This window comes from Lagenorhynchus albirostris, chromosome 15 (assembly GCF_949774975.1).
Source record: "Lagenorhynchus albirostris chromosome 15, mLagAlb1.1, whole genome shotgun sequence".
Taxonomy (NCBI): Eukaryota; Metazoa; Chordata; class Mammalia; order Artiodactyla; family Delphinidae; genus Lagenorhynchus; species Lagenorhynchus albirostris.
This window is the reverse complement of record NC_083109.1, coordinates 86,344,932-86,361,593: the sequence shown is the minus strand read 5'-3', so window position 1 is coordinate 86,361,593 and position 16,662 is coordinate 86,344,932. Positions and strand designations below refer to the sequence as shown.

The 16,662-nt window shown below is 57.4% G+C and overlaps 1 protein-coding gene across 1 annotated transcript; it reads left to right on the top strand.

The window, feature by feature from the left end:
* Nucleotides 1-179: 179 nt before the first annotated feature.
* On the top strand, nucleotides 180-15,186 carry LOC132506310 (kinesin-like protein KIF19). The gene is given in 14 exon segments (XM_060124828.1): nucleotides 180-290; nucleotides 1,399-1,518; nucleotides 2,204-2,293; nucleotides 4,357-4,467; nucleotides 5,926-5,944; nucleotides 5,947-6,012; nucleotides 6,980-7,003; nucleotides 7,006-7,115; nucleotides 7,327-7,452; nucleotides 8,525-8,719; nucleotides 11,780-11,947; nucleotides 12,555-12,660; nucleotides 12,696-12,715; nucleotides 14,935-15,186. Coding segments are annotated over 14 exon segments (1,518 nt in total).
* Nucleotides 15,187-16,662: the final 1,476 nt, after the last annotated feature.

The window sequence follows — 16,662 nt, the reverse complement described above, 5'->3', positions numbered from 1 at the left end:
AAGAGTGTCCCCAGCTTGGGCATCGGGGTGGGTGCCGGGCTCCTGGCCACCCACGCGGGCCTGCTCTCCATCATGTTCAGAGCAGTCAGGATGTGAGGGGTCTGCCCTTGTGTAGGAACCTGGTGACGGCTCTCCAGCAAGTGCCTGGTGGGTCAGAGGCCTGGCCTTTGTGGGGGAGCATGGATGTTAAAGGGGCGCCCCTTCCCCGGCCTCGTTCGTGTGGCCAAGAAGTCCTGGAGCCCAGCACTGACCTGGACGTGACCAGCACACTCCTGCCCATGGACGACCAAGTGACCGGGTGTGGCCGCTCCCTGCTGCCAGGCTGGCCGGACTGAGAGCCATGGCTGGGGTGAATGGGCCTCTGTAGCTCGAACCATTAAGTTGGGTTTCTCAGATCCGAACTTCATGGATCTGGTGTCTCCGTGATTTATATGAAAATGCAGTAGCAATTTACTGCACCTACACCCACCCTGGCTCTCGTGGGCGGGAGGAGTGCTGCTGTCACCTGGCGCGCTGGTGAGCTGCGTGATGGCAGGTGCAGCCTCCTTGGTTCACCGTGCAGTGACTTCCCTGGAGACTGCGTTGGAAAAGTTGAGCGCAGCATTCAAGCAGTGAATACGCCTGATGGTTCATGGGAGTCGGCCCTGGCTTGTGGTGCAGACTGGCAGCGTGGGAAAGAGGCTTAAAAGCCATGTCCTAAAAATCAGGAAAACCCGCAGGTCATTTCAAGTTTGCTTTAGAAATGTGTCTTTGGGGAGAAGTAGTCCGAGGGGATTATTTCATCAAATGTTAGCTGGTGGCATGTGTCCCCCTTTGGTGGGGACAAGCCTCCAGGGCCAAGGGCCAAGTCTGGTGGGTGCAGATCTCAGGCAGGCGTACCTGCAGGCCAGGTGAGGCATGTAGGAACCCTGGGGTTGCCATGGCGTTAGGCGAGGGGGCCCACCGAACCACGTGGGCAGTTCCTGAGACACTTAAGGACCAGCTGGGCTCCTGGGGCCCCGCTGATGTCAGCGGGGCAGGGTGGGGCTGACAGGCAGCCAGGTCTCCTGCTAGCATACATAGCAGGGAGCAAGGAGCTCGTGTCTCCAGCCAGCCAGCCCTCCCACCCCACTGCCGGCCCCTCCCCGGCCGAGGGCAGCCCAGCCAGGAGGGAGGTGGAGCCCAAGGACCAGCTGCTCACGGGGAATGTTCTCCTCCGCGTGCCTGGCCAGCGCGTGGCTGCCTGACCCGCTGCCCCAGGTGCCTGCTTGTCACAGGTCAGGTCTCTGTCGTCAGCCCGGGTCCCCGTCCAGGGCTCTGCCCCTGCTCTGCTCAGCCTTCCCTCAGGGGACCTGGTGACCCCCTGCTCCCCACCTCCAGATGTGCTTTCACCCTTGCCCTCTGAGTCTCACTCCCCAGGGGGCTCAGGGCCTAGGCCACAACCCCCAGATGCAGTGGTGTAGACGCCCCTACCCCGGCCCCATCAGGTCCCCCGAGGCCCGTCTCCTGGGTGACGTGGGAGCTCAGCCCATTAGACGGGTGAGCAGAGGCTCGGCACTTGCCCCTGACCTGTAGGCTGGTTACAGAGAGACCCCGTCGTGACCCCGGCCCCGTTCAGGGAGAACTGTAAGCTACCGTTTCTACCAGGAGGAACTTTCCCATCGTACAGACGAGAAAGCAGAGGCCCGGAAGCATTGTGCTGGCTTGCAGGCGGCTCACAGCTCAGTGACTAAGGAGGATTCGAGGCCTGGGTCGGCGCCATCCCGGAGGGCCTCCTGTGGGACTCCCTTAGAACTGGGCTGGAGGTGGGGCAGAGAATGATGGGAAACAGAGCCCCGGGATTTTCTACTCAGAAAACCAACTTTTGCTGTGAAAGTGCTCACAACCTGCGTGAAGGTTTGGGTCCCTCGGGTGGTGGGGTAAAGGAGGCGGGGTGAGGTGGTAGGACTCCTTAGCCGCTGTGTGACCTTGGGCAAGTTGCTTCACCTCTCTGTGCCTCAGTCTCCCCAGTTCAGACTAAAGAGGGTGGCCTGATCACAGTGCTCCTCTCAGCACCATCGTGAGCTGTGAACCGGAAGTCAGCACCCGGTGGGGCCTGGGGGTTCAGCGGCCTTAACTGCTTCCCCAGGAGTGGGAGGCTCTTGGGAGGTGAGCGGGAGGTTGGGCTGGGGTCTCCGTGCCCTGGGAGGACTAGGAGGCAGCTGCCGCGGTGTCCCGCCAGCAGGTGGCGCTTCGGACCCGCCCGCTCAGCGACGCAGACCGCGAGGAAGGGGCCTCCGTCATCGCCCACAAGGCGGGGACCGGGTGGGGCTGTGTCACCGGTCGCGGAGCTCGCCCGCGTGCGATCGCCTCCCTCCCTCCCTCCCTTGCGGAAAACATCAGTGCTCACAGTGGCCGGCACGTTCCAGACACTGGGGTGGAGCCGGGGGGAGGGGGGACTCAAGGGCCTGTCCCCCACGGCCCCAGCTCCCTCCCTGGTGGGGGTGGGGTGGAGTGTGGGTGTCGAGCAAGAGAGAAAGTATAATGTCGGGGAGCTGAGAGCACGGAGAAGAATGGAGCGGACAGAGGCGGTCACTGACGACACGTTTGAGCAGCCTGGCGCGGGGTGGGGGGAGATCGGCGGTGGGGGCTAGGTGTGCAGTTGGGAGAGGGCCCCTGCAGGACCCCGACGGCACGCCGTCACGCCGTCACGTCGCCAAGGATTCCTGCTCCTTGGGAACAGGCTCAGAAGCTGAGCTCTCAGCGCAGAAGTGTCGTTGCCCGTGGTCGTCACTCGCCAGCGTAAATGCCAAATTGGGGTAAAAGAAAATTGAATTGCATTTCCCCACTTGTCACTAGAGAGGCAGCTTTACCCAGGACGTGCGTTTGCACTCCAGGGCAAAGGACCCCGGCTCGGGGGACGGGGGTGCCAGGGGAGGAGCTCGGGGGTGACACTGCAGGATGATGAGTGGACAGGACGTCTGGGGTGTGTAAATGTGCCGAGGGGCGTGGGCAAAGAGGCTGGTGTGGATTAGTGCTGAGTTCATGGAGACCTAAGCGAGTAAAACCTGTTAGGACGCTTGTTACACTGAGGGGAACAAGGTTTTGCAGGAAGGGATTTGGCCGAGCTCTGAAGAGCGTTTACATAGATAGTCTTAACGTGGAGACGGCATGGCTCTAACTAAATTTGTGACGTGACTGCACTGGGAGGCGGGACGTAGGGGTCGGGGACGTAGGGGCCCGTGTTCTGTACAGACAGGGCGGTCACAGCCCGAATGTCAGCCACAGGAGTCGGGGCAGCAGGGGTGGGGTAGCGGCTGCTGTCCCACAGGCTGACAAGTCTTGAAACTGTGTGCACCTCACTCATTAAAACGACACAAGTTAGAGGAAGCAGGCAGTGCCCTTGGAATAACTGTTAAGGCAAATAATTTGCTGGAATCCATAGCGGCTCTCAAAGTCATCTCATCAGTCCCCAAATCCTGGCACGTCGCCCATTGTGGGGGGGGCTGACCTCCTCCCAGGGAGCTCTGGCAGCCCTGGGTGGAATGAGCGCGTGGCCAGGTGGTGGGGCTCTTGCTGGGCCCAGTCCTGCCCCTAAAACTCCCTGGTGCACCCCAGGCCCCGCACCAGAGTAAACAGCTCCACTAGTGTCCAGCTGCCCTGCCCCTGCCCCCTGGGAAAGGCTCTTCTGAACCTCCCAGTCCCCAGAGGCGCTCGTACACCTTACTGTATAATTACATATTTATGTGAGAAAGGAGAGGCCCTGGGGAGGGGGCACCCAAGGCGCTCAGAGAGACAGCGCGGAGCTGCAGAGCTGGACGGGTCCTGCCCCCTCCAGGTACCTGCGCCCCCCCCCGCTCCGTTCTCCCCTTTCCTTTGGGTGGCGCGGCCCCACGAGCAAGAGGTAGTCGGGTGGGAAAGGCATATCCCTAGGGCCACGTGCAGATATCGCGGTAGCAGGCCCCTGGCTAGGTGTTTTGCCCTCCGCAGAGCCCCTTGCCCACCTGCAGGTGCTACTCAGGGCGCTGTGGCCGGCGGGGCTCTTCACCCAGCCCTCAGCGCCCCGGCCGGCTGTTCAGGGGCATCCGGGCTGCTGTCCAGGCGGGGCCCGAGGGATTCGGCGTTGGTTGGGCGCCGGTATGTGAGGACCGGAAGCAGAGCCCAGCCGGCCTGGGGGCTCACAGTCAAGGCTTTGGGGGTGCAGCAGCCAGGAGATGCTGCACCCTCAGATGGAAGTGGACAGGCTGCCTGGGGGTGAGCGCAGAGGCCTGCAGCCCTTCCCAGGTCCGGGCCGAGCCCCTGGATGCCTCTGAGGGTAGAGGCCAGGCCTGGGGTCCTCCCTCCGCCCTGATTCTGTGAGCGGCCCCTCCTCCGAGCCCTGCCTCTCACTGCTCCTAGACGGTGGTGCTCATGGACCCCGGTGAGGACCCTGAGGACACACTGCACACACACCGGTCCCGGGAGAAGACCTTCATCTTCGACATCGTGTTCGACCAGCACACCTCCCAGGTGCCCGGCCCTACGCACCAGCCCACGGCCCCGCTGGGCCAGGCCCGCCAAGGGTGTCCTCATGTGGGAGGGCTTGGCAGCCAGGTGACCTCATCCGTGACGTCTCATGGGGTCTCCCTGATAAACGAGGAAGTTGGTGCTCTGGGTCACTCCAGGGACAGGTAGCAGACCCCTTCCATGGATGCCGGGGGCCGCCAGGTGCCCGGGCTTTACACGCATCCTCATTTATTCCTCCGTGTGTCCATGTGTCCGCCTGTCCACCCACCTATCCATCCAACAAAGCCGTGTCCTGTCCGCCACGGGGCTAGAACACACTCCCTGCCCACAGGGGCTCACACCCCAGCCAGGGAAACCGGGCCAGCTCTCTGAGCAGACAGGTGTCTTCTACTGCCGAGATCTTAATGGTGTCGGAAGTAGAAAGACCAGGTCGTCAATTATTGAGCAGCTATTGCATGCCAAGTGCTGTGCTTAAGTGCTTGTCACGCCTTGTTTTCCAAGCGTCACAGCAACTCTGTAAAATACACGGTGATATTATCCCCATTTTACAGGTGAGGTGCTGGCTTAAGGAGGTCAGCAACTGACCTGAGGTCACACAGCTAGAGAGCTGCAGAACCAGGACAAGGTCCCAGACAGTGTCAGACAGAGGTCAGCAACTGACCTGAGGTCACACAGCTAGAGAGCTGCAGAACCAGGACAAGGTCCCAGACAGTGTCAGTCCAAGGCTGGACGAAAGGAGCACCAGCTTTGGAGTCTGTCCAACCAGGGCTCAGATGCTTCTGACTCGTGTCACCAGCCAGGGCTGCTGGGACAGTTAAGTGAGATGAAGAGCAGGCCCAGAGGGGGTTCAGGGAAGGCAGAGGAAGGGGGACTGTCCTTTCTCTCCAGTCCAGCCAGACGCCCATGCCCTCAGACACCAGCCCTGGAGATGTCCTTCCTTGAATACCCCTGTGGACAGGGAGCTCACTACCCACACACTCCTACCGCTACGTACTGCTGCCCTAAATGAAATTCCGCCAGCCTGAAACTTTCACTCCCTGGTCCTAGTTTTGTCCCATAAGAGGAGTCATAATGCCCTTCCCGGATTTCCCAACCCTGTCACTACTTTCCAGTCCTTTGCATTCTTTTTGATTTCTCTCAATTCATGCAGAAGCCCTGGAAAGGACTCATACCCGTTTGGTACCAAACCTGTCAGGCCTCATGGTGGGAGTTATCACTTACATTCTCGTGCGATCCTCGCTCACTGTGGTCTCACCGTGGGGCTCGGCGTGGTCCAGGCGGCTGCAGGACTGGGGTGGGGCTCGTGCCGTGGCTGCGCTGGCTGCCACCGTGGAGGTCCCTGTCCGTGTCCAGGGGGAGCAGGACGTTTGCAGGCACCATACACCTGTCCTCTCCAGACAGCCAGGTGCCCGACTCTGGTCGGAGTGTGCATTTGCCTGTCTTCCTTCCATCTGTCCGCAGGAAGACGTGTACCTTGCCACCCCCCAGCACTAGTGGAAGGCGTCATTTCTGGATACAACGCGGCGGTGTTTGCCCACGGCCCCTCAGGTGCTGCCAAAGGCCGGTGTCCCCCGGAGGGAATGAGGTTGGTGGCAGCAGAGCTCTTCCTAACAGCACAAAGCACCTCATACGTGCTGGCCTTGCACTGGTCCCTCTGCATCCGTTGGTTCCTTTGGTTCTTTCAACAGCCCTGAAAGGCAGGTAGAACGATCCCCCTGTCACAGATGAGACAACTGAGACTCAGAGAGGTAAAGGGACTTCCCAAAGGTTACACAGCTGGTAGGAGTGAGTGTGGAACTCAACCCAAGCCTACACTTTTCTGCCCATGAAAACCGCAGATTTCTCCTCTGCAGTTACAAGTTGGGGTCGGCAAACACTCGCGAAGCTAAGCTACCTCTCCGCCTGAAAACTAGAATCAGAGGGTCGGAGCTGGACGGGCCTTAATCCCCTCCCTATACAGGTGGGGAAACTGAGGCCCTGAGAAGCCTGGTCCGAAGTCACAGCTTGTTTATGGCATTCATTCATTCTTTCTTTCATTCAACGAACATCAGGGAGCACCTGCTGTGTGCTATGCTCTAGCAAAGGAAGAGGGCCATCTGGTCCCTCCTACAGGGCGAACCAGGAAGGAGGAGGTGAGGACCCCATGAAGCAGGACCGCTTAGAAAGCTTAACACGTACGTTAATTCTCCTATTATGAGAACAACACGAACACCTTAAAGCGAATTTGGAGAGAAGTGCAGACATCTCTTGGGCCTCCCTCCTCTGATACCGTCTGCATCTTCGCTTTGTATCCTCCCGCTTTCCCTGCCCAGGTTTTCTTCCCCAGAGTAGCCATCAGGCTGTTCAGACAGGATTTTTTTTGTTCTTGTTTCCAAAACGGAAAGTGAGCATGTCAGAGCAGCCAGGGCGGTTTGCACAGTACAGGCGGCAGGTGTGACCAGGCTCCGGGGTGGGGGTGGGGGGCCGAGCCCAGACCAGGAGCCCTGCTTTGGTGGGCATCCCATGCCTCCTGCAGGTGCTAGCAAGACCCACACGATGCTGCCATGGATGCGGGGCCCGGCAGCTACCTGCAGATGCTCACTGACCTCTTCCAGGCCGTCGAGGAGACCCATGAGAGCACGGACTGCAGCACGTCCATGTCGTACCTTGAGGTGAGCCGCCCACCCCCTCGGCTGCCCTGTCTGCAAAACGGGCCTGATCATGAGTGCAAAACCCCACCTGTGACCCCAAGGGCCCCCCAGCCTGTGGGAAACCTCAGGGCATCCCAGACTTCTCTGGAGATGCAAAGCCCCAGTGATAGGTAAGCCCCTGTGCTTCTTTTGCATCAGACCTACTGCTTCCAGCGTTTCTGTCTCATCCCAGATTTATAACGAAGTGATCTGGGACCTCCTGAACCCGTCCTCAGGGTTTCTGGACCTGCGGAAAGATTCTAGGGGCAGCATCCAGATTGCAGGCATCACGGAGGTCTCCACCACAAACACCCAGGAGGTGAGGGTCACGGGGGCCCACGGAGGGACCTGTGGCTCCTCCACGGCAGCCACGCTCACCAGTGCTCACAGAGCAGAGCCAGACACACGGCTCCAAAGCTGCTTTCGAGCTAAAGGAACAGCAGACTTCTGCAGCACGTCCCCACTCTCCTCACCTGTGCTCAGGGCAGACATCACCAATGGATCACGCACTCTTCCCTCTGCATCCAGACGCAGGTGGGGATTCTTTCTCGGCAGCACTCCAGGCAGTTGCGGTCAGAGTCGGCTTCAGGTCTGAAATCTGTTTGCCATCTTGATCCTAAGTCTGGCTCCCATAACAGGGCGAGCTGTAAACATTTCTGCAGCCCTCTGTCTTTCTCTCTCCCTCCAGTCTCTCTCTGTGCAGCCCTTGGGGTGGGCCTCCCGTCTGCTCAGAACATTTCAGAGGCTCCCAATTGCCTCTGAACAGCATGGACTCCTCGGCCCCCAGGCCCTGGACAACCGTGTGCTCTAGCCATGCTGGCGTAGGCATGAGGCCACCTGCCCTTAGCACCGTCCCTCATGGGTTCCAGGTGCAGGAGGGGAGACTTCTTGCCTATTCTTTAATAACAACAACCATATGGGTCTCTCTCCACAATGCTCTGTGGTCCTAGCATTCCTGGCACACAGTAGGTGCCCAGCAGAGGCTCACTGGCTTGATTTCCACAGCTGCTTGTGCACAAGTGGATTTCAGGCCACCCGCCAACTCCAGCAAATCTGTACAACTGCCTGGAGTTCCATATGGAAAAGGGCTCGGTGGGTTAGAGATGGGTAATCCATTGGTGATGTCTGCCATGGGTAGAGGAGGCAGAAGTGGTGCTATGAGTGTCAGCAATCTGCCATTCCTGCTGGATTAGTTGACTCGATTAATTAATCTCTTCATGCCACAAACCAGAAATTGCTTCCACTGGATGCGGTTCTGCCATCAGCATCCCAGCTGGGGAAGAGCTGCCCTAAGGAGCTCTGGAGGGCACGTCTCCTTCTCTTGTTCTGCAGGGAGCGTGTGGCCACTCAGGGGCCCTTGACTGTCTGCCCGCTTCTGCCTCTGTCCTCAGACCATGCAGCTCCTCACCTAAGGCAACTGGCAGCGCACACAGGAGTCCACCGCCACCAGCAAGATGTCGTCCCGCTCCCACGCCGTGCTGCAGGTCACTGTGCACCGGCGCAGCCACGGCACAGACATGGCAGAGGAAGTGCACATTGGGAGGCTCTCCATGGTGGACCTGGCGGGCTTGGAGCTGGCGTCTCAGGTTCCTGTCCTCTTCATCTCCGTTACTCGCCTTGTGTCCATCTGCCCTTTAGTCTGGGAGCAGGACCCTGTCCGTCCTTGTTGCACACTGTCTCCAGCACCTAGGACAGCACCCGGTCGAGGGGAGGTGCCCGCTACACATTTGCTGAGTGAATGAATTCTCAGCAGGTATTGGGGGTCACTCCCGCGGAGCCAGTATTTATGGAGGGCTTCCCGTGTGGCAGGCTCTCCCGGGCACCAGGGACGTGAAGATGAGCGAGCCCCAGACCCTCACCCTCGGGGGGCTCAGAGCCTCTGGGGGTGGGCGGGAGACAGATGTATAGGTGGTAATTACAGCACGGGGAGGCCTGTGCCTTGAGATTCGGGGTCACACAGAGGCTGTGGAGCCCAGAGGAGGGTGGGGCCTCAGGGCTGAGCCTGAAAGGTCATCAGGAGTTTGGTGGGTGGAGGGAGCAGCGTGGCGGGGGTGGCTGTCGGGATGCCCTCCAAGGACCTGCCTCCTGCGCCCGCGCCCCTGGCTCGCTGTTCTTGTTGGCACGTGTTGCTGGGAGCGAGGGTTGTGCTCACCATTGCCCCAGGGGCCGGAGCAGTCTTTGCGGACAGGGCCCAGCCCAGCGCCAGGAACAGAGAAGGTGCCTGATGGAGGCCAAGTCAGAACAGCAGTAATATCGTCAACAAGGGACATTCTCACGTCCCTCTGATGCGCCAGGTGCTTCGTGTTCACCATCCCCCTAACCCCCGACACCGGGAGGGCAGGCGGCCTCGCGCCTGGTTTACAAACGCCCGGCTGAGACGGGGTGGTGTGATCGTGCCTTCACACAGGTATCAGGTGATCCGGCCTTTGGACCTGGAGGGATCCGGCCCAGGTCCGTGCCTTTCACTGATGACACTTGTCCTCCGGTTTGCAGGCTACGCTCTGAGTCCTGGGGGTTTGTCAGTCATTGCATTGCTTCGTTCAGTCACTCATTCACCTGCCCTGCGCCTGGCCCTGCCCTGGGTGCCTGGCCAGCTGGCCCAGAGGCCGACAGGTTCAATGTATGTGTTAATATGGTATGAAATTTGAGGTACAGTGAGGCCAGCAGATCAGAAGATGACTGCCATTGAAGAGATAGTTTGCTACTCACAGGTCCAAGAGGAGGGGGCAGGAGAAGCCAGGCCGGGCCACACGGGGAAGCACCAGGGTTGGTCTGGAGGCAGAGGGAACAAGGGGAAAACACGGGCCAGAGCCTCTCTCGTGACTTCCATGGGAAGGCAGGCTGAACACTGGCCAGTTTGAATAATTCCAGCAGGCTCTGGGGCACAGGGCCCATCCCTGGTTGTCTGGTTCCTGCCCTGGGTGATGAGGGCAGGTAGACAGTGGCCCAGAGTGTGGGAGCCCCAAGGAGGAGGGGGTGGGGTGAGGGCTCTGGGTTGGCTGGTTTGCTTTTGAAAGGTGTGCTCACGGGTGACTTGTTTGTTATCAGAAGGAACTGGCAACCCTGGGAGGGGCAGCAGGGCCCCAAGATGACAAAACATTAGGATGCGGAAAATAAAAGACGGTTCATACACAGACAGATGTGGGTACAGACAGTTTCATGTAGACCAAGCCGAGTGTGATGGAGCCCTGGGAGTCTGCCCATGCCAGCTGGACTCGGCCATGTGCTCAGGGGGCAAGGTGGAGACCAGCCTCCTCAGATCTTAGCTCTTGGGGAGGCCACTGGACAGGGGTTCAGGCCCTAGGTTCTTGTTCTTCCTCTGCTCCAAATAGCTGTGTGCCTTTGGCCAGGCCCCTGTCCCTCTCTGGGCCTTGTTTTTAAGCTGTGTACTCAGGGGGCCCAGCGGGCTGTCTTCAGGTCTGGTTGGCTCTCACAGTCTGTCATTTCTTCATAGAAAATCACTCACAGAAGAGTTTGTTCCAGGGCACCAGGCGTCTGAGAAAACCCCCGAATTCTGGGGCACAGACACGTGACACGTGAGCAGCTACCATGGCCTGGTCATGCCGGCAGCTCCCACTCAGTGAAAGAAGCAGCTCACATTCGCTGCTCGCTTCTGTGGGCCCATCTCTGAGCCGGCCTCTTACACGCGTTGCCCGCCAAATCCTCACCATGGCCACAGCAACTGCCTCTTTGGACAAATAAGGAGACTGAGACAGGCTGGGAGACCTGTCTGAGATGTCATTTAAGCCGTTCTCAAGCCGTGCTCCAAACTGGCTCTAAAACCCATGTCCCTTAAAGAGAAAACGTTATTTTCCTTGCTGATTTCAAATGTAACCAAATCAGTGCAGAAGATATGGAAAATACGGTTAAACCAAAGGAAGAAAGTTAAAGTCCCCACAACGGCTGCACTGAGAGGCAGTCATCCCAGCGGCAGTTGGGCGTGTGTCCTCCTAAGGCCCCTGCAGGCATCTTTATACATTTGTTCAGTGCTCAACATCCAGCCACACTGTGGGCCAGACGCCTGCCGGTGTCCAGGCTCTGGGGACAGATGGCCAACCCAGATGACAGCTCCGTCATGGAGCTTAGGTTCTGTGGGGAGCAGTTAGGGAAACAACAAACGCATAAAAGAGCAAGATGGTTGCCAAGAGAGCTAAGCGACTTGAAGGAAATATACAGGGTAGCATGTACCCCCGTGGGGTGAGGGGGCCTGGGCACTCCCCAGGAGGACCGCTAGGCTGAGACTGGGAGGACAAGAAAGCTTCGGCGTGGGGGGGACGTTCTCGCAAAGACACACGCATTCGTATTTTTATCATAAAAAGGGGACTGTTCCGCCCAGGCATCCGTCTGAGCCCTTTTTTATGTCACTTCACAGAGAGCATCTTTTCAACATTGGTAAACAGCTCTACCTCACCCCCTTTTCTGGCTGTGTGGTATTCCACCGCAGAATCTGGTGTCGTTTCTGTCTCCAGTCCCTGGGCTGTGGGAGTGTAGTCAGAGCGTCCACCCTGAGCCTCCCAGGGTGGGATGGGGTTATCGCGTCCTCTGGACCTCAGTCCCCTCCCCCTGGGGCCTGGGGTGGGGAGGTGGCGGGGGCGGGGGGGGCGGGGGAGGACCACTTCCCCGCCAGCTGGCTTCTTCTCACTCAGACCCAGGACCGAGGCAAGAGGATGAAGGAGGGCGTCCTCATCAACCGCTCCCTGCTGGTACTGGGCACCTGCGTCAACGCACCCGGCGAGAAGGGCGGCAGCCAGGCGCAGCACGTGAACTCCCGGGACAGCAAACTCAGGCGCACCTGCTGAAGGCATGAGCCCCTGGCCAGAGACAGGCGTGGGTGCAGCATCTGACTGCATCTTTCAGGATTTACCTGGGCCTAAGGGCCCTTCCAGGAGCCCCTGAAAGCAGGAAAATCTCTGCTTTATCTGGAGAAATCATCTCTAGTCACTGCTTGAATCCCCCCTCCATCCCTCTGAGTGTGGTCCAGCCCATGCTTGCACACTCCCAGGGACAGGAAGCTCACTACCTCACCAAGGCTGCCTGTCTCATCACGGACGGTCTGAGAAAATTCCTCTTCCTACTGAGCTGAATGCTGTCACCTCTATTCTACAGCAAGGCAGGGTGTAGGTAAACAGATAGGCAAAGCAACAAATAAATGGCTCTGTGAGGTTGGCCGCTTGGTCTAATCTACCTGCATCAGAGTGGAAGTAGGATGGGGCGGGCCTGCAGCAGGTCCATCTCAGCCTGCGCGTCACCTCCCTGAGCATTGACCCCTTGGTCCAGCCTCAGCTGCCCTTCTCAGGGTTTGGAGCAGGAACCCCAGATGGGCTGGTCCAGAGGAGCCCGGGACAGGTAGCAGAGGGATGGCGCCCCCGGGCAGGTGGGAACCCTGGTTCCCACCATCCCCAGCTCACGCCTTCCACTGAGAAGGATGCCCTGGGAGGGAACAGCCGGACGGTGATGACTGCCCACATCAGCCCAGCCAGCACGCACTTCAGGGAGGCGCGGACCACCCTGCTATACACGTACCGAGCAGGGAGGCGCGGACACCCTGCTATACACTTAGACCCAAGAACATCAAGAGGACGGTAAGCCGCGCCCTCCCACCTTCCCTCACCCGCTCCCTCTGTTACTCTCCAGCCTGCTCACTGAGTCCTACAGCTCTCCCTCCAGAGGCTCTAGGGGAGGGTCCCTCCCAGCTCGCAGGCTCCTGGCGCTTGGCTTGTGGCCACACCCCTCCAGTCTCTGCTCCGCCTTCCCCTCCTCCCTGTGCTCCTCTCTTTCTCCTCTTTTCTGAGGGCAGTTGGCATTGATTTGAGGGCCCTCCCTAATCTGGGATGACCTCATCTCAAATCCTTAATTACATCTGCAAAGACCCTTTTTTCCAAATAAGGCCACTTCCACAGGTTTCAGGGAAAGGACTTGTCTCTGTGCCTGGCATCACTGTAAGCTCTCACTGCGATCTGATTTACTTCATTCTCAGCAACTGGCTCCCTGGGAGGTAGGTCCTATTATTATCCCGTCTAACGGAGTGGGCAGCTGAAGCACAGAGAGATAAAGCAGCTTCTCTAACCCACCGCAGCAGGGGCAGAGCTGGTGTTGGGGCCCGGGGCGCCTGGCTCCAGAGCCCATGCCTCACACTGCCGTGCTGTTCTGGCTACACTGCTGTACTCAGTGTAAAGGATTCATCTCTCTTTTTTTTTTTTGCGGTACGCGGGCCTCTCACTGTTGTGGCCTCTCCCGTTGTGGAGCACAGGCTCCGGACGTGCAGGCTCAGCGGGCATGGCTCACGGGCCCAGCTGCTCCACGGCACGCGGGATCCTCCCGGACCGGGGCACGAACCCGCGTCCCCTACATCGGCAGGCGGACTCTCAACCACTGCGCCACCAGGGAAGCCCAAGGATTCATCTCGTAAGGCTGTGCGACACTCAATGAGATAATGCACATTAGCGACTTAGCACAGGAGTGAGTAGTGGCCAACATATGATAGGTGTTATTTTATTATCACGATTACCATTTGTCGACAGACAAGGGATGAGCCCTTCCCAATGTCCAGCTCTGAGCGAGGCGCCACCATAAAACCATCACCAGCACTAGCGTCAGCATCATCAGAGCTTCTGCTCCCGCACGAACCTGAGCTTAGCCGAGGAGAAGGCAGCTAGGAGATAAGAACCCACACGGGGGAGTGTTTCATTTCCAACTGTGGCAAGTGCTCTAAACGAAAGCCACAGGGCGCCGCAAGGAACGATCACAGAGAAGGCCGGGTTTAGAGGGGTCTTCCACCAAGGGGGACTGGCTCCTGCAAGGGAGCTGAGCCCCGAGCGCTAAAGAGAGCGTGTCTGTGCGGACTGAGGGCCAGTGTGCACATCTGGTGAAACTTAAGTGCGTGCGCCCTGCGGCCAGCAATGTCACCTTCCACATCAACCAAAGAGAAACTCAGACCCACGTGCTCAGGGAAGTTGTGTCACAGGAAAGCCCCAAAGTGCCCGTTGAAGAGGAGGGGACAGCTGCCTGCTGTGTCCCTGTTCCGGCCCCGCTCTGCAGCTGTTACAGACAATGGGGTAGACCCATCTGTGCAGACGGACAGCCTCTAAGACACATCGTTGGACCAGAAAAGCAAGTAAAAGTACAGCAGCTACAGTCTGTTATGATTTACGTAAACCCCCCCAAAGCGGAACCCACACCCCCAAAACTCCCCACGTGTATCTCTCTAGCTTCCTGTATATGTATAAAACCGCAGAGAAGGATTCGGAAGGGCACACACCAAAACGGTAGCAGTGGTTACCCCTGGGGAGGGTTTTCAAAAACCTCTTCGTGGATTGTTTGAATTTTGGTTTTTTTGTGGCAAAATATACATAACATAAAATTCACCCCTTGAACCGTTTTCAACGGCCCAGTTCGCTGGCATTAAGCACATTCACATTTTTGTGCGAACATCCCCACCGTCCGTCTCCAGAACTTTCATCTTCCCAAACTGAGACTCTGCCCCATTAAACACCGACTCCCTCCCCTCCCCCACTCCTGGCCCCACCCCCTACTTCCTGTCTCTGTGACCCTGACTCTCCCAGGGACCACACATGTGGTGTGGATCATGGATCCTTCTGCATCTGGCTTATTTCACTTTTCATCATGTCCACCCATGTGGCGGCAGGTGTCAGAATCTCCTTCCCTTTTAAGACAGAATAGCACTGATTCACATTTTCCTGACGAAAGGTGCTTGCGTCTTTCTGGCATAAATCCATTGGGTGACAGGTGTCCTTCGCGGGGCAGCCAGCTGGCCCTGACCTTGGCCGCGTCCCGCCACCAGGTCAAGCGCAACCTGCTGAACGTGTCCTACCACATCGCGCAGTACGCGGACGTCATCTCCGACCTGGGCAGGCAGATGAAGCACCCCGAGGCCAAGGTGGAGAAGCAGGGGAAGGAGAAGAGAAGCATCCCAGCGGCCGGGATGCTCAAGGTGGGGCCGTACACGCACGCAATGCCTCCTGCTGCTGGGCCATCCGGGACACCAGAGGCCCACTGCGTCCTCCTGCCCTTCCTGGAGCGGTGTCTGCACTGAGCACCCCACCCGGGGTGACCGCCGAGCCCGGCCTGGCCTTTTTTTAAAAAATATTTTATGTATTTATTTATTTTTTTGGCTGCGTCGGGTCTTAGTTGCCGCACGCGGGATCTTTCGTCGTAGCACACGGGCTTCTCTCTAGTTGTAGAGTGCAGGCTCAGTAGATGTGGCGCGCGGGTTTAGTTGTCCCGTGGGATGTGGGATCCTAGTTCCCCGACCAGGGATCGAACCTGCGTCCCCTGCATTGGAAGGTGGATTCTTAACCAGTGGCCACCAGGGGAGTCCCCCGTGGCCTCAGGGAGCAGCCGTCTCTCTGCTCTCTTCTAATCTCTTCTTATCTTTCTTCACGCTGCCTGTTTATTTTTTCCTCCCAAATCAGTTTCTTTTTATAATCTTTTCACTTTGGAATAACTTTAAATTTAGAAAAATTGGCAACGATACTACAGAGTTCCCAGCTTCCCCTAATGTTAGCGTCTAGGGTCTTCCAAAATAGTGCACTGAGGCAGAACTCACACAACATAAAATTCACCATCTTAAAGCAAACCCTTCGTTCAGCACATCCACCGTGTTGGGCAGCCGCTGTTTCTGTCTCTTTCTGAAACGTTTCCACCCCAAAGTGAAACCCATGCCCGCTAGGCATCTTCTCTCCATCCCTCCCTTCTCCCCAGATCGGTTTGATCTAGGCCTCCTTTTGGGGTAGAGCACACCATAGTTTTACCCTAAAATTAATCAGTAAGTTTAAAAGGTGCCCATAAAAAATATCTGTAACGAAGACAAGTAAACATATGTACACACACACACACACACACACACACACACACACACACACACACGTTCTTTTGGCTTATTAAGATAAGTTTTGGCATAGTAAATAAAGGATTTTTGAAAATCAATAAGAAAGAACCAACAGCCCAATTTAAAAATGAGGGTGAGGAAATGAATAGGCAATTCAGAGAGTTTCTAGTGGCCATAAACCTAGGAAAAGATTCTCAATTGCATTAGGAAACAGAGATACAAATTGAAACAATTTTCACTTATTGGACTGGCTAAAATTAAAATGTCACGTAGCATTAAATGGATAATATAAAATAAAGTATGGAAGGCAGCCTTAACCACTATTATTGGGAGTCTAAATTAACACTTCTCTTTGGAATCTGTTTTACCTGCATCTTTTCAAACTTTAAGTGTATGTGTTCTGTGCCCAGCAACTTCCCCCAAGTCTACCAGGAGACGCATGTGCTCACATGCCCATCAAAGGGGATGGGACAAGCTAACTGGTGGGTCCCTCCTGTGGATCACCCTGCAGGTGCTACAGAGAATGGGGCAGACCCATCTGTGCAGATGGACAGCCTCCAAGACCATTGCTAGATGAGAAAAGCAAGTTAAAGCATAACAGGCACAGCCTGATATAATCTACCCACCAGGAAACCCATATATCTCATTAGATACAGTTGTATGTACAAAACTGCACAGAGA